This window comes from Primulina tabacum, chromosome 11 (genome assembly GCF_025594145.1).
Source record: "Primulina tabacum isolate GXHZ01 chromosome 11, ASM2559414v2, whole genome shotgun sequence".
Taxonomy (NCBI): Eukaryota; Viridiplantae; Streptophyta; class Magnoliopsida; order Lamiales; family Gesneriaceae; genus Primulina; species Primulina tabacum.
Window position 1 is genome coordinate 2,062,221 of NC_134560.1, and position 18,184 is coordinate 2,080,404.

General features: G+C 33.9%; 2 protein-coding genes across 6 annotated transcripts; both read right to left on the reverse strand.

Annotated features, from left to right (window-relative positions):
- Positions 1 to 414: 414 nt before the first annotated feature.
- LOC142518026 (putative WD repeat-containing protein C2A9.03) lies at positions 415 to 4,938 on the reverse strand. 4 transcript variants are annotated; one of them, XM_075620602.1, is made up of 10 exons: positions 4,742 to 4,938; positions 4,102 to 4,242; positions 3,751 to 3,918; positions 3,487 to 3,573; positions 2,940 to 3,074; positions 2,723 to 2,833; positions 2,145 to 2,236; positions 1,952 to 2,057; positions 1,208 to 1,294; positions 415 to 1,119 (listed from the first exon to the last, which is right to left on the reverse strand). In XM_075620602.1, exons 2-10 carry the CDS (start codon positions 4,237 to 4,239, stop codon positions 706 to 708), a joined length of 1,338 nt encoding a protein of 445 aa, XP_075476717.1. In that variant the 5' UTR covers positions 4,240 to 4,242; positions 4,742 to 4,938; the 3' UTR covers positions 415 to 705. The 4 variants fall into 4 exon arrangements, with proteins under 4 accessions (XP_075476717.1, XP_075476716.1, XP_075476719.1 ...); XM_075620601.1 differs by having other exon boundaries at positions 4,102 to 4,258; XM_075620604.1 differs by having other exon boundaries at positions 4,738 to 4,938.
- Positions 4,939 to 7,508: 2,570 nt separating this feature from the next.
- On the reverse strand, positions 7,509 to 12,502 carry LOC142518432 (phosphatidylinositol/phosphatidylcholine transfer protein SFH13-like). 2 transcript variants are annotated; one of them, XM_075621219.1, is made up of 15 exons: positions 12,255 to 12,502; positions 11,379 to 11,462; positions 10,946 to 11,249; positions 10,725 to 10,824; positions 10,216 to 10,482; positions 9,903 to 9,980; positions 9,692 to 9,796; positions 9,563 to 9,612; positions 9,383 to 9,482; positions 9,197 to 9,262; positions 9,009 to 9,119; positions 8,762 to 8,897; positions 8,128 to 8,522; positions 7,977 to 8,051; positions 7,509 to 7,865 (listed from the first exon to the last, which is right to left on the reverse strand). In XM_075621219.1, the coding sequence occupies exons 2-15, from the start codon at positions 11,383 to 11,385 to the stop codon at positions 7,845 to 7,847; spliced, it is 1,815 nt and encodes a 604-aa protein (XP_075477334.1). In that variant the 5' UTR covers positions 11,386 to 11,462; positions 12,255 to 12,502; the 3' UTR covers positions 7,509 to 7,844. The 2 variants fall into 2 exon arrangements, with proteins under 2 accessions (XP_075477334.1, XP_075477333.1); XM_075621218.1 differs by having other exon boundaries at positions 9,197 to 9,298.
- Positions 12,503 to 18,184: the final 5,682 nt, after the last annotated feature.

The following is an 18,184-nucleotide window of genomic DNA, read 5'->3' on the forward strand; positions in this document are numbered from 1 at the left end:
TTTTACACCTTTTTTTTATACTACACTTGCGTCCTTGCCTTTCTATGCCCTTTGCCCCTTCTCAAATTGGGACTTATACCCTCCAAAATTTTCATTTTACCATTCTTGGAGGGGGGTCCAACTATTTCCTCTATTAACTAAATGTCAATTTGATTAAATTTTATACATCTTTTTCTTCGTCAACACTTCAACCATTTTTGTCAAGAACCACAAACCAAGTTGCTCACTCAGTTTATTATTTTATGGAATCCCAAGAATTTAGCTGCTGAAACATACATCTTTTAAAGAAATATACAAAAGATTAAGATATATTTTCATTCAATAAAAGACAACTGCAAAAACCATGCATCTGTTACCATCGTTAACCGAGTCTTTTCAACATAATTCTCATAAAAGAAAGAGTATCTGCATGACTAAAAACACAAATGAAAATGAGTTTATATAAATTCAATATTTGCTATATAAAGCCAGGTTCCAAGATCAACGTAAATGTAAAACCCAAACGAAATTATGTCAGTCAAATGCCTAGATAACTCAGATCTCAACTTCAAGAGTACAAATGACTGAAAAGATCTTCAGTGCACTTACACCATAGACTACTGTACACCACTTCCTCCTAACACCTTATTAACACCCCAACGAGAAATGAAACCAAACGACCAATCACAAGGCATGTCCGTGCACTTACACCATAGACTTCGAGAACTACAGAATACTGTCAAGATACGAATACTCACGGCATCTGCTAAACTCAAGGAGGCTACCATAAGTCCGATCCCATACACCAATAAATAGGGACTCCGTATCCGGACTGAATGAAATGCCGGATATCTCACCAAAGAAATCAATTTCCTGTTCCTTCTCGTACCCACCATCAACATCAAAAACATGGACAAAATCCGCAGGTTCTGCCATGGCCATGAATCTTCCATCAGATGCGTAGCGGATGGAGCGAATGGCTCCAAGATTACCCTTCAAGACAGTGACTGAATTGGCAAGATTTCTGACATCCCAAATTCGACAGGTTTTGTCCTGGTTTCCGGTGGAGAAGGTTAAGCCGTTAGGGTGCCACGCTGACGCAAACGAGTGGTCCAAGTGACCATGCAGAGACGCAATTGCCTAACAAGACAAATTAAAACTTGGCATCACTTAGGCTTGATAAGTTGTTCTTCAAGTCCTCACATTATGCACGAAAAATATGATATACCTTGCCACTCCTAGAATCCACCAATATACCAACTGGATCATCTCCAACAATTACGAGAAGCTTACCATCAGGACTAAGAGAAGTATGCTGCCAGAATTTACAGAAAAAATATACAGTGAACATGGTCAGAGTACAAAACCTAGTTGATGCACAATCACTTGATCCCAGTACAATCCCTAACCCCAAATGCAATACTCTCCCGAGAAACAAACTATTATTTTTTTCAACAAAATTGCAGAATTTGAAAGTTGAACTTTCTCGGCATCCTGAATTTTCTACCTGATTCGGAAAAAAAGAAGAACATGAATTGAATGTAATTGCTAGGCACACTTAAGGGAACCATAAGGGAGATTTTCGCTGTTTTCAGAAAAACATGCAACTTATGCCACTTCCGCTATAATTTATTCCTAGTTTCTCCTGTTAATACTTCAACTAGTTCATTAAAATCATTCTCCCTAAGATACTTTCTTCCATCATACAGGCACTCCAGCATTTCAGTATATCAAGTTCACGAACAGATACTAACAACATTAGTCAAATTATTGATACTCATGGTAATGGCCCTCCAAACCAAAAGGCCAACCGAACACATACTCTCCAAAATACTTACAATTGTACATATACATATGGGTGTCTTTACGTAAATTATGAATCCAGATACACACAAAAAGTTGTGAGTTTTAATCTCTAAAATAGATCAAACTCGTGCAATTTTGTACACACAAAGGAAGGAAGGAGACTTACATTAACTGGCCAGGGAAAACAAAAACGTTTAGACAGTTGGAATGTTTCCATATCAAAATCTCTAACTCCACAATCATTATTAGAAGCTATAAAATGGACAGCACCACTGAAAGAAAAGAGTCGGTTTCAGGACTGCAAAAAAAATTATAATAATAATTTTATTATCACAATATCTATAAATAACAAGCAATACCTGCTAGATGTGCATATCTCAACTGCATTAGTGATGGCATTATCATCATAAGTAGTCCGTGCACAATAAGAAATCCCAGGTCTATCCACATACTGCCATGAAAAGTGGAACAAGATTGCTTAACAAAAGACAACTCGGCAAACTACAATATATCAACAGCCTCGGGTATAGAATTATTTTTGTACATGGGCTGCTCCTTGTTAGGCTATCAATGATTAATTTGATTTTTCCAATTTTGTGGCTAAACCAAGGTTACCAGAGGAATAACATGGAAGCAAATTCCATCCATACAACTAAAAATAGATTCACATAGGCCTATCCAACTGGATTGATAAAAAAACATTTAAACTTATTTGTTACAACCAGTTTACAAATTAAAGCATGAACATAGATTGGAAAGCAAGTTCAGTTGAACTGAATAAAAGGACAACTTACTCCAAATGAATTTTAAAACCAAACGGGTAAGCCGAAGTATTAAGACCGCTCAAGACATCACTATAAATATTGAAAAAGTCAAAGAACATGAATTTTGTTGCCTTTCCATTAGTGGACTTTTAGAGAAAAAACAACAATGATACCTTGCAGATAAGTTCTCCCTGAAATCCTCCTGCAACAAGCAGCTTATCTTTCACGGCTAGTGTGCTGACCTGGGTCTGACTAAATCCTTCTACCAAGTTTCCAGGATGTTTCTGCAGTGGGTAAATGAAGATCATATGCCTTGAAACATAGTTGAGAGTAAAATAAAGGGAAAAATCAGAAATTTACATAACAAAACCTCCCACCAAAACCACTAACCTCACACGGCGCTACATGTCCTGAAACATTAAGAACTTCAGACTTGGAGCATGTTAACGACGACCAATGCATCACCGAAAAATGTGACATGAGATATACATCATGCTTTGATGTAGCCCATACCAGATTTCTCAACTATGTTAAAATCAACATGTCAGTCGTCAAATTCCGAAGAAGAAACTATCTGAAAATTAGTGACTAAAAGTAGAAAATAACAGCAGGAAAAAATAATCAAGAGAGAATAAAAAATAAGCTTCCAGCTTTCCTGCCCACTAGTTGTTTATATGTCGCAATGTTAACTCTAAATATAGAAGTAACTAACCAACAAGTCATACTAAGAAAGTCCTTATTACAATCAAATCAGGAACAGAGTTCTAGCTCTTGTGACATCACTAAACACAAGAACGATAAAGGAACAAAATAAGATCTATCACATGCATATAGACCACGATATTCATAATTCCTCCCCCTAGAAAACATTATTCTGCACGAAAATGGCATTGTAAAATAATGAAGTAATTATGCTCATAAAAGTTAGTCCAATGACCTGAAAATGTAAAATTGTGGATTTCACGGATCTCGAATTTCGTCTGAATTCATAATATGATTCTCCTTTCTCAGTGGTTTTGCATTCCTAATTACAACAACAAAAAGAGCCACCGAGTTAATATCAAATGGAAAATAGCAACAAAATCAATCATTCTTATACTGTTCAGTCTGTTCTAATCTAGTCCGCCTCTAAATCATGCTGAGCCTTCCCCAGGGTAAAACATAATGAGGGTGAAAAACTGATAGAACAGAAAACATCCACCTTTTCTGATCCCTCCCCAGATTGAGGAATGTTTTCATAGTTCTTATACTGTTCTAATCTAGTCAGCCTATACTTCTCTCTTGTTATGCTGAGCCTTTCCCAGGGAATTCCTTGTATATCTCTGCCTTTCCTAGCTTCAACAGCAGTGGTATCTTGCATTCCATCATCCTGCATGAAATGTATGCACATGTGAGAGAGAAAGAGTGTAGCAAGTGTTCATAAAACTTGGAAACCAGAGAGTAGTTGGCTGCCATGATTAATAGCAACCTCACAAGAATCAGATCTAGAAAAAGTTAACTTAGACATCAAATGACCAAGAATTAAATCCGCGTGCGTCATATTTAAACAAACCATAGAATCATATTCATCGACATCAGAATCAGAGCCGCCATCTCTTCCACAGAACTCATCATCCAGCTCATCATCTACATCCTCCATTTGATACTCTTCTTCCATGCCTTCGGAGTTGTTGTCTTGGTGATGTGACATTAACTACAGAATAATATATCTGAAAAATCAAATCAGGTTCAGTAATAACAACCGTATGCTCTTTGTCACAACAACAAGATAACAACCAGGAGGTTTACGCCAGCATACTTGAGAAAACAATGAACTTGGCAATTGTTTAATTATCCATGTTAAATTAACACCAATCTACAAACACAAGCAATGAGGATGTACACACACATACACCAGAGAAAATCCATCTGAAAAGCATACACGAGAGACTACAAACTTAGCAGCTTTTTGTTCAGTCTAATTTCAAGAGGACAGCCATCAATTAGGACAATCTATAAGGAAGTTTTCACACAAATTGGAGTTATATAAATTCAGACCAAAAAACGTCATTCCATACTTCATTGATGATCGCAGTAAAATAAGAGCATTTTCCACCATTCGTAACAGCAAAATTTACCCGGAAACAAAATAAGTAGAAAACCCCAAATTCGTCTAATTAACATGAAAGGCGTAGAATAAGGAACACACTTACGAAGCTCCGCCACGCTTAGTGTGCGGAATTAATTGATTTAATTGATCGGAAGTTCAATTGCCCATAAAACCGAAGGAAATCAATACACAGCCGAATTTTCTGATTGTGTTAGCGGAATGTTTCTAGAAGAGGGAGAAAGAGGATTCAAGTGCATCCGTCAATTATTATCCACAAGTTCATCGACGCGAGTGAACACACTCGACCGGTTGTGCGTCATGTTTAGAAAATTTTCCATTTGTGAGTCATTCTATGTTAAATTGTGAGTATTTTTTTATTATCATATTTCAATTTCATTTTAGATTATATGACTTTTTGCATTTTTAAGAAAATTGATGATATGATCATTTTTTGATAATTCAATAACTAATATTTCATCCTAACACAGGAAATAACTAATTCCATAAATCTATGGCATTTGCAAAGTCAAAGTTATTTTTATTAATCAATATAGTTAAAACGACTTTCAGAAATTACGAATACTAATTTATTAAGGATTAAGCAGATTGAAGATATAGCGCCATCATTCACCGGAAACAAAATATCTCCGACAAAAACTTATGTGAGACGGTCTCACAGGTCGTATTTTGTGAGACATATCTCTTATTTGGGTCATCCATTAAAAAATATTACTTTTTATGTTAAGAGTATTAATTTTTATTGTGAATATCGGTAGGGTCGACCCGGCTCACAGATAAAGATTCGTGAGACCGTTTCTAAAGAGACATACTCAATAATATCTTCAAGACGAGAGAAAAATACACCAAATATAATAGAATAATATATATGTGACACTTTATCTTAAACTCCTTATTTCATTTTGATGAAAATGAGTATGATGAAAGTTTTGATCTGATGCATTCAGTATTGCTGATTCCATGTGTTGTTTTTTCCAGAAAGATCACAAAAAGAGCTGTCTGGACTTCTACCAACTTCAATGTCCCGTGGAATTCGAGTTTTCCCTCTTTCTCATGGTGCAGATTCTGTGTGGTTTGGAGCAAAACTTGTTAAGCAAGGTAACTACTGCATGTCTTTACGGTGAGTCTGCTAGTTAATCCTGATGCTTAATGCTATGATTGAATCCTGATGCTTATTAATGCCGTGGTTGATAAACTGACACGAATATTCGGCTCCGTTCGGAACGTTTTTATAAATGTGTTTTTTACAAAAAAATTTATAAAATGTTTTAAAAATTGTTTTAATAATAAATACGTGTTTGAACAACTATTCTATAGAAACGTTTTTAGATCAGTTTAAAAAATGTTTGGGGACTATTTAAAAAAATACTTTATAGTTAAAAATAATTAAAAAGATGTTTGGACAACTATTATATAAAAATTTTATTAATTCTCGTTTAACTCGTGTTTTTTTATTCTCAAAAAACAAAAAAAAAAAAAAACATATCTCAATTGTTCTTTAAAAATCATATTTGGTGAACAATTTTTAAAAAAAAATATTTTTCATAAACGTTCTACACAAATCTTATCCAAATAAATATTTCTAGTTTTTTTTCACTTATAAAACTCAAAAACGTTTTTGAAGATATTTCCATACTTTCCGATTGTTATTTTCCTCAAGCCATGGACAAGTTCTATCTAATTATCATCCTCCACTTCTATGATTGTGAACATTGTCGATTTAATGCAGAATAAAAACTACCCTTCAAACATATGTTAATGGCACCAACGATCTTGAATCGTTCATCACGCTTCTTTTTACACCACCTTCTTTCCTACTTACAGTGCAACTAGAAGAAGATGAAATTGAGACTTTGCAGTTGATTTTGAAGTTAAATTTATTACTTCACTTTTGAAAGACGTAAAATTCTTGATTCTTTTTAGTGCGAGGCATAACGTATACTTGTCTGGAGACTCTGGACTCCATGCATGAGTCGAACACATTTCATAAATCCTGGTGCATGTGTAACAAAAAGGCAATTCGAGCGTTGGTAAAACACAAGTCAACTTCACTACTGTTGCAAATGGAGCTTCGGAAGTTGATGAAATTGATGCATGTATATTTCAGGCGAAACCCATCTTTTTCATTGTGACCACTCAATTCTTTCAGCTTCTAATCTTGAAACCTTGTATTTTATTCCCCAAGCTTATTACGTTTAAGGTGTCAAAGAGTGTGTCGTAATAATTGTTACTCTGGATGCCTATTTTGAACTCAAGGTGTCAAAACTTTGTTGAAATGATTTTCACAAAGTATAAATACATTAAAATTTGCGTTTTATTTCTGCATACATTACCAATCGAAGGAAAAAAAAATATTTCTATGAATTGATTTAAATTAAACATTTTCGATTTTGTCACAAATCCAAATATTACATTTTCGATTTTGCCACAATCCCAAATATTATTGCATGTATATTTCCACGAATTGAATAAACCGTTAATTGCGTCTCCTCTGGTTACGTATTAATTGTGTTCGATAACATGATTCAGAGATATCTGATATGTTGTCTTTTTTATTGCCCGTGTCCCTCCAACATTGCTATTAAAGATACCGAATTTTTATTTCTTATTTTCATATATTTATTTGACATAAGAACTCCCTATAAATAAATGAGAAAACATACACGTTTAATTTAGCTATTAGAAGCGGAGAGCATTAGGCCCAATAGACATCCATTTATTACTTATTATTTGATTTCAAACAGTCTCTCCGTTCACTACCTAGTATACCACTACTGGCTTGTTCCGGTACAATTGCTTCACCGATTATAAGCTATAAAAATGTTTAAAAGCTTAAAAAGGTGAGGAAGCTCAACTCAAATAGTCTCTTATAATAAGAAATCAACCACCAAATTGAAGCCTTGCCGATTTAAATTTGAGACTCGAGCGACATAAAATCATACTCGATGAGACCTAATCAGTCATAAGCTCTCCATGCTCCTGTCCTTTGCTCTCACGATACTTTATTTACATTTTGGCATAACTATCAAGATGCACGGCACCTGCTAATCGCTATTATCCCTCCGTAATGGACAAGTGATGAATCTAACTCTAACTTAATGGATTTTTAAAAAAAGTTAATTAGATTTTCTGAACCATGAGCTACCCGGCTGGCTTGCGGAGTTGCTCGGATTTTAACCACCCACGGCTTAACAAAACAACCGTCTTCGCTGCAAAATGAAAGCCATAAAATTTAGATGCAATGGGAAATATATAAGTTTAATGATTGCACTTGACCGGCTTGCTAACAGACAAATGGCGAGAAGGTAGCCACGGCTTACATGAAATTTGGAATCACGGATATTTTCCATTGATTCGGCAATTTCGACTTGCTTCAGCACTGTAGCATTTATATCCTGGAACAAACAGAAGAAATGAATATATGCCGCTTATATTCTTGAAAATGTAAAGCAAAATCAATGGATTAATTACCCTCTTAGTTTTCTCCAGGTCAGCCTCCACAGACTTTATCCTCTTCAGAGAATACTGAAGCATTAGCTCTTTCTCTAGTGGAATTTCAGCGGGCTTATGCATGAGTTCTTCCAATAAACTTTCCAGTTTCTTGAGACGCTGTAGACATGGAAGGACCCTGTCCTCTTCAATAACAGCTTCTGTGCTACTGGTAGATAATTGGTTGGTGTGTTCTGCTTCACTTTCCAATGTATTGGATGGAGAAATATTGTTCTGCCCCCTCCAGTATTCAGCAGGGGCATTTCGGATAAGAGCGAAAAGCTTGGTCGTGCACAATATTAATGTCATAATATACCGGAAACTTCTTTTGATAAGCTTCTCCCGGATGGCATCTAGCCACTGCATCATCAAAGTACCTAGCACAAATCAAATAACAAAATTTTAAGCAATGGCACAAGCCATGGTGTCACATTACATTGATTTCTTTTACTAATTTGCTTATTTGAAGCCAGATCCTACGGTTACAAATTTGTTCGCATTTCATGTGCAAAAAAAGGCAATTTGAATAATCACAAGTTGATCACAAAAAAAATTATCCAGACATTTGGATCAAAGTAGACAGTACCAGAGAGCAGAGAATTAACGTATAAAATACCTCGTATACTTGGTATTGCATCAATATTTTGTTGATCATTGGTGAGGACAGATTCAGTTTCAAACCCATGCTCAATGTCATCATCTGGACTGAAATGATCTTCACAACTATAGTAGACTTGTTCTAATGTTGTAGCCTACAAAATTATCTTTATTAAAGTAAACCGTGTGCATGCATGCATGCAACTACAAAAGGTTTCCTTCATTAAAACAAGCCCCAACAGTGTTTTGCATGCAATCAAACTTACTTCCTCATGCACAGGATTCTGTTGTAAAATAGTAGAACTATTTTGTCTGGGCGAGCGAGGAATATTAACATCAGATGCTGATTCTATCTTATAAGAATTGCTACATCTTCCCTGACAATTTAATGCACCAAAACAGTTAGTTATGCATGGTAATAATAATAAATCAAATTCCTACGTTTGCATGCTACCTTCAATGGCAGGATTTGGATATATGTATCAAATTTCTGCTGGCGATCGCTAGCTATTTTGGTTATCTGCTTCACAAAAGTTGCTTCGGCATTGAGCACCAGCTACAAAAGTTAAATAGATAGATTACCAAGCAAACATAGTGTAGGTACTCAAAAAATTTATCACCTCCTCTTCGACTTGTATACCTTCATTATGCCAGGATTATTCCAAGGACCCTTGTTAGACCTTAGGCAACCTCCCTCATCATTACAGTTACATGACCCACCCAAAAAGTCAGGCAATTGACTGAGATAAAACAGCAGTCAGTTGAATGATAATTTTACTTAGAAAATCACAATTGAGCTGCACATAAGAGACGAGCAAACCTCGCATCAATAACTTCCAGTAGCTTCCCCAAAGATTTAGGGTCCAAAACCTGCAAAACAGAGAGCACACATGACCAATTAAATAATGTTGCAGTGAAGGAGAAAACAGAAAAAAGGGTCATCCATTACATGAATTTTTGAAATAGTTTTTGCATCCAAAAACTTCTCTGCAGCAGGCCAAAGCACCTTCTTGAAGCCAGGTCCAGCATTTACAACATACATGTGGTGGAGCGTCTGCCCATAAATGGAAACGATAAAAACCAAGCATATTGCTTGTGAAGTCTGAAAAACTGTCATGATATACAAATGTTCAAAAAATATATGAAAATATCTGAAGTACCTCAGGATAGTAACTATTATCGATCTTTGCAATGGCTGCCAATAAACTAGCGGCTGTTTTGGTGAAATTTTTAAGCCCCTGCATAAACCATTAATGACTACAAAATTAAAATAAAAAATTTAACCAGAACTACTTGTAACGCTAAAATATATTTCTTAACGTGGTCACTCAAGCCATTGAGTGGCAATCTTGCTCCCATGATAAACGACATCAATATTAAATAAATTAACAACTGAAGAATGAACATAAAATTAAAGAGAAAGATTCAAATATTGACTTGGTAAGTTGTTTAAGAGTCGGAGGATCAACTGACCAGGCCTTGTACATCCAAGATAGTGGTGGTCGAACAGATGCGTCTCTTTGCAGCAATGGAACAAGCAGGAAACTTCTCATGTAGAGCTCTCTCAAACTCCTGAACATGGTATTTTAAATATCTTTCAATCGAAGTGACTCGAATTAATTTACTTGGATGAGCTTTTCCAAGCCTTTCAATGTAAACAGGTCGGCCTTCTCTATCAACTCCATGATATCCTTGGGGATAAGAGTGCAAGACTTCTTCCAGCTCCTCAAACTCAAAGTCCTGAAATTCAATCATCAGAGAACAGGGGAATATAACATCGGCAAAACAGAGTCACTAACCGCCACCCCTCCCAGACGAAAAGAGAGAAGTTCAAGAATCCAGGTTTCAAATAAGCAGAAAACTGAACAGTCCCAAGTTAAGCGTGGAAACTCAAGTAGGAATTGAATAACAGTACATTAGGAGAGACTCTGTAGTCTGCTAAGAATCCTTTTCCTAGTTTAATTAATCATATGAAACGTTACCTCTGATATGGTGTCAGCACCGTACTCTTTCCTCCAAATAAGCATTTCTTCCCACATCTGGATGGTCTTCACAATGTTGAAGTCTCTCGCTTTCAAAAATCTGTTCAATACAAATGGATCCCTTCACTTCAAACAATCTCGTATCATATGACGAGGGCTTGTAATATTGGAACGAACTGGGAACGAGATTTAACGAGAAAACAAACCGTGAAACAACTCACCTCAGCAGAGTATGGTAGTCATCATGTCTAACAGGCAGCAAATCACTGTCAAGAAGCTTTTGACGGAGGTCACAAACCTCACTGTCCTCTTTTGAGTCCCTCACATCCTCGATGGAAATGGAAGGCACTCTAAAATCTACTTTTCTTTTCCCTCTTTTCTTGAGAGAATGAGTCAGCTTATTCGAAGCATTTATCGCCTTTTTCTTTAAAACCCCGATTTTTGATCTCCTCCTTTCATCTTCAGAATTTTCATAGTCAGATTTCCTCTCCCTTGATTCGTTGCACACCTCTAGGCCTTGAATGCCTAATGTATCAATTAAAAAAGTCGAGGAGAAAAAAACTTACTCTAATATCGTAAAATTCGAACACAGGGTGTAATCAGAGATTTTATTTACTAGGTATGAAAGAAAACTAAAGATAAGAATCTACAAACCTGACATTCCAGCCAGATTAGAAATGAATGAAACCTCACTCTCCAATATACTTGGTTTCAAGCAGAACCATCAATCTCGATAATCTACATGATCAAGAACGCAGATGATTAAGATCTCAAAGCTACTTGCATTAATAAATCAACTCATAGATAATTTATAACGAAGTTTGATAATCAAATAACAATAAGAAAAACAAACATTCGCACAATAAAAGACGATTTCAGGCACTTTCAAGTTTTAACGTTACTTTCGACTCATTTATTTTGGAAAAAAGTTCTCGGTCACTTTTCCTAGTAGAAACCTTCAAATTACTTTCTCTACCACACCACACTTAACAATGCATCAGGAAAATTTTCAAATGTCATAACATCGTAAGCTTTGGCAATGTTCTGTTTCATGGATGTTTATCCAGAACTAGCTCGAGATCGTGTTCAGTCCAGTACTTACAATCAAATTCAATAGAATGAAAAGGTCACCACGCTTCACACCCGACATAATTTACAATAAAATCCGCTCAAACTTCCTTTTCAACGACCCAACCGACACGATCAGAAATGTTCAGCCATGCCAAAATCTCCATCACAAACAGCAAAACAAAAAAAATAACAAATGATTTAGGCAAAAAATAACAGCACAGAATCAATCATTCATCCACGTCATTAATGCCATATTCTTCATCAACTCAAAAATCAACAATTCCACCACCGTCGAATCTCACATCTCACTCGATCAGAAAACATCGAATGATTCCTCAAAAAAGCACAGGACATGCAAACGTACATTATAATAAATATAATATAAATGTATCCACATATCACGAGGCATATTTAAAAACACATTTAAAAAAACAAAACAAAAAAGCAGAGACGACTCACCTACACCTAAACCCTAGAACTGAATATCAGCTGGATCAATACCCGCCGAGGACTATTGCATTGATTCTCCCGAGATCATCGAAGAAACAAATCTCCAATATGCATGTACGCAGACAGCCATAGAAAACACACAGATTTCTCGAAAGCAGTGCGGAGATATCGTATCGATAAAAATTCTGGAAATTGAGATTGTATGTGAATGATCTAGATCTGAGAATCCAAGAATAAACTGGTATAAAATATATACATAATAATAATAAATAATTTTTTATTAAATTAAATATATATATATATATATATTGTTTGTTTTTTGTGTGTTCCCTGTTTTGTCCCCCGGGGTAGGGAAGGTCAAAGCCAAGGCATGAAAGAATAAAGTGAGAGCGTGCCCGTAATTTACCTTTTAACCCTTTTGGATTAAACCGAGGCGGTGAATGGTATAAAGTCGACAGTGCTTCTCTATTTGGCAAGAGTAGAACCGTTGTTGGTATTTTTTTATCGTAAATATCGATAGAATTGATCCGTTTTACAAATAAAAATTCGTAAGACTGTCTCACAAGAGACCTACTCATTATCTTATATAAAACCAAAATTGGGAGTATATATTTCTATCTAACATAGACTCACCCATGATACAAAGTTAGCTTTATAGTAGAGCTTAAAATCTCTATCCAGTGAACAAAATAATTTACTGAAAAGTAGAATCTTGGCTTATCAAAATATTTCACATACACTGACTATCTAGATTTTGATATCCAAGTGCTAAAAAGATTTTCATATCTAGATTTTTTATTTAATTTTTAATATAATTATACTATGTTATGTTCCAGGAAGAAGATCTAATTTTGTGATGAAATCTCTAAGATCTAAGATCCATCACATCTGTCTCCTGTTTTGGATTAAGACACGGGGAAGCAAAAAGAAAGCTGCAGCGTACAAAACGTGACTTCAAAAATCCATCGAGAAACAAGGATCAAAAAGTAAAAAATTTCTATTTTTTCTATTGGCAAAAAGAAAGCTGCAGTGTACATAATTTTCTATTTTTTCTATTGCTAATAATTCCATTGAGCCAAAATATAAAAAAAATCCAATTTAACGACAAAATATAATTTTCTTAGTGAGCATACATCAATAATTTTAAATAATTATTCAAATACTAATAATTGTTATATTGAAATGTTATTTACATACAATAACAATATCAACATTACATCATTCAAATAGTTGTTAGATTTTAAAAAAAGGTACTGTAAAAGAATCTTGCAATGAAAGATAAAGAAATAACAAAAGAGGAGGAATTGGCGAAAGTGACCCATCGCAGGAAACGTCGCTTTCGGAGTTTTGCAGGGAAACAGAGACGTAGCAGTAACCTATAGTATCTTGTTCCGCCATTAATGGAGACTGCAACCAACGCACACTATGGTTCTTCTCAATTTGTATTTTTTTTTTAAAAAAAAATACATAATAATCATATCTAATTTAGTGTTCTTGTTGTATAATATTTCATCTGTGTAAGTCGTATAACATTGTCACGGTGCAATAATCGTTTTCGACAAGAGACGATCGAATCGCAGCGTTTGATGATTTTTTAACATTGATCCAAGGATGAGGTCAAAGAGGAAGTGAAATGTACGGAGAGGTTGTTTATAATTAAGCAATGATCAGCACATACAGGGTTAGTGGAATTAAATGTCGGTGACAATTATTATGATTTGATAAATGTCCCAACCCCCACAGTCTACCTGGCTATTGGTTTTAAAATATTTGAAAGATCGAATCCATCGTTAAAATAAAAAATAATATTTTTTAATATAAAATGTAATATTTGTTCACGAATCCATCTGATAAATTTGAGCAGTAAAACGATCTCATATAAATTTTTATACTTATTCTATTTCTTGGGTTCGCTAAACTTCCAACATTTTAATTTCTACTTTTCTTTTCAATTTATTCATGTAACGTTTTTTTAGAGATCTTTTGAATTTATTTTTCTTACAAAAACTGCCTCAAATAAAATAACAATAATTGAATTTTTTTACTGAATTCAGACCGATGGAATAATGTTCAGTTAAAGTGTAAATCCAACTATCTATATTTATTGTTACTGTGGAGGTCAATTTCATTTGAGAATAAATAATGACAGTTGTATACAATCTTAGGGCATAGTTATATGACAAAGTTAATTTTAAAATATTAGAGAATCTATAATTATTATGTTTGTTATGTTAACAACGATGATAATGATGATAATAATAATATTTCTTGAGCAAGTTATTATTTTGAAATTTTAATTAAAAAAATTATTTTATTATTAAAAAAATTCATTCCTTTCCTTTTCCATTTTTTTGGGTATTAATTATTGAAATAAAACATAGCTATTATTTCATTCTGATCTCCATTCAATTCCAAAATTGATTACATTCACGTCTTATGTCATTCGTTCACATCAAAGTTATAGTGTATTTTTCTCTCATTTCAATTATCCCATCCGAGTTGTGAGAACAAAAAGAAAATGGTTTTTCTTGAATGTTGAGAGGTTCTCCCGTATGAGTTGGAGAAATTATTTTTTCGGTTATACTTGAGGTTGGGATTGTGAAGGAACGAGTGTTTTTTTATACACTTGTAATATTTCTTCCAATAAAGATTTGCAATAGCTCCGTGGACATAACCTATATTAAATGAATTACGTAAATCTTTGTGTTCTTTTTATTGTTTTAATTACACTTTTTTGATATATATTATATTACCCAACAAAATTATTTGTGATATTTTCATCTACTGCCCCCAACCCCTCGTCGTTCAATCAATTTTCTCGGGTCCTAGACAAATAAGTACAATATTCATGCATGCATATATATACAGATCTAAATAGGAACCAAAATATAAAGTCCAAAAAAATTTAGAATGCAAACACAATAATTTTGGCAGGTCTTCCTTGGAGATATGGACCAGAATTAAATTCCCCCGGGCAGAGAAATGGAGACAGCGCAATGAAGCTACACATTGTTGCCCATTGCCTCGAAGCCAACATCGCTTTCAATGTAATCGAATTTGTTTGGAGTTTGAGAAATGAAAAAAAGAAGCAAATAGAACAAGCAGATGGTAAAACAGTGATTACTTGGATCTATCCCCAGTACGTAGTAATTGCTTCAAAAGGGACATTTCAACAAGTTATCCCCCGATAGCAATTAATGCGAGGGTGAAAATGACGTATAATATATTGGCAGTATGGGTTATAATTTTTTAAACCATGGTTGAGTTAATATTGATAAATAAAAACACGGGCTACCGAAAAATAAGACAAAATTTTATGTATAAAAAATATCGGAAAAAAAACAAGTCACCCGGGCAGTAACACATGGCTCCACCCGTGACAGTGTATATTATGCATGGAATGGATGGGGAGGGGAAATGCCAGTTTTCCATTGTCTTATCGGGTGAGGTTAAGAAAATTTTGAAAATTGAGTGGATGTGATACGATTGGAGATGTCGAAAAGGTCGAGCGGAACAAATCGACTCGTCTTTTTGGTTGGTTGGGAAATTATCAGCCCAACTATTTTATACCATGAGGCTCGTCAACCCTATATGCTCGTCAACCCTATATCTTGAATGATACATCCCATATTTTTCTAACATGTTCATCTTCCTGTGTCAAAAGAGAAATCTTATATGCAAATAAATGCTACACTATTGCACAGCTTCCGAATACAGTAGTTTATATTAGCACCATTTGTACTCCATGACATGCACATTTTTGGATGAGTCTATGCTATAACGTCATTAAAATATAATGAACTCCACATTTTTTGCTTTTAAGTGAAATGATCGACCGATCATCTTATAAAAAAAACTAGAAGATCTACTTTCGGTGTAGCATAGACTCGTCCCATTTATCTGAATCTGGTCGAGAGGTTTAGGTTTTTAGAGTGTATCGAATCCAAGAATCTCTTTTATTTGGAAGAAGTTTATATTACCGCATATATCATGACGGGTGTTGGCAATTAATTGATTTGTATACACTGATCGAAAACCAATACACAGGCGACGATTGGACAAATATAACAGAAATCATATCATATAATAATATAGTTAAAAATTTGCTTGCATGTAATATAATATGATTATAAATATCTTATATAGAATATCTGATGTGTTTTTAATGATGATGATTTCGTTGGACAAAGTTTAACTGTAATCATGTTCTTAATTAGTTTTGTAGGCTTCTGATTTATTGCTTGGTAAATGATATTTATATGAAAAATGTTCTAGTTCACCCAGCACATAGCACGTGTGCAGAGTAATGAATCATGATCATTCATCCATGCATCATGATTGGATGAGTGACTATGATTTATTCATTCAGCATACGTGTCATTTCTTGATTTGATAAATATACTACTCAAAACCCTGATTTAGATATTACCTACTAAAGATTTCATCGACAAGTATTTTTTTCGGAAAAAAACCAAGAACCGAGGACCAATTTGGTGATGGAAAGATCTTAGAGGTGTGTATTCAATCTTGAAAATTTAATTATTTTTATTGATTTTTGTAGAGTTTAAAGTTTGGAGATATTGAACATAGACTTTTATAAACTCTATAAAAGTTTAATAATAATCAAATTAGATTTTTCTAGAGTTTTAAAAAATCTATAAATATCTATAGATATCCAATATTTTCATAAATTTACAATGATTCTAATATAATAATTCTTTATGTACAAACCTTAAAATTCTAGGTACAACTATAGAAACTCAAAAATTATCTTCTACTCACCCTAGAGCATTTTGGTAGACTTTTAATCGAAAAAAATATCTTTCTCGCCCATATATCTTTTTTCCTCAGTCAAAGACGACGCTTTTCTCTTCTTTAAAGACAAGTCGAGGGTTCCTCGAATTTCAGAGGTATGATTCATTTCTGAAGTCATTATTGATTTGTAAAAAATATATTATGATTTCTATGTATCTATTTCTGTATTCCGTTCGTTGTTTGTTTCTGTCTATTTATATATGTGCTCCAAAATTTTGCACATAATGTGATATGAGGAAGTCTGTACATTTGGCTTTCGGTTTCTTAAAAAAATAATCTTTTACAATTTCTGTATTTTCTGTGGTTTCTAGTTAGGAATTAAATCGATCTATTTATCTAATTTTATGTTTAGTTTCTTAAAAAAATAATATGTTTCACTTTCTATATTTCATTTTGTTCAAGCTAACAAATCGTCAACAGTTGATCATCATATGTTGTACCGAGATGAACAAATTGGAGATAACTAAACATGTTAAAAAAAACTGATAAGTTCTTAGGGTTATAAATGTATATATAAAAATATATCAAATAATGAGGAAAAAATGATTTGAGAATGATTAGGATATATTAATATATACACAAAAATTACCTGCAAAACATGTCCTTTTGTTGGTTCCTAGTCGGAAAAACATAAAGTATAGCTTATAAAAAATACAAATTGAGCAAAACTAGCTTAATCGCAAGAATATAATATTTAAATAAATTAATACGCATTCTCCTTCTACATAGTCCACTTCTACATTCTCGTTCGATTGAATTTCTGACAATATTTAATCCATAAATAGAAGATAATATTGTGCAAGCTACCAATTACTTGCACCAATCGCCTTCAACTGAAAATTAAGAACCGAAAATCTTGCTTATAACACAATCCTGCTTATGTTAAATAATTACATGTTCATAAAAATACAATTTGCAAACCTCTACAAAATTTTAACAAAAATACTACAAAAGTCCATGAAATTCTGTTTATAAATATGTGAGATTCTGCAAGAGTCAACAAAAATCTATCATTTTAAAAAAATAATTAAATCTCTACATTAAATACACCCCACTTAACTTCTTAGATTTGCCGCATGTCAAACTTATATTATTATCGTTAAAATTAATTATTTTGAATGTGC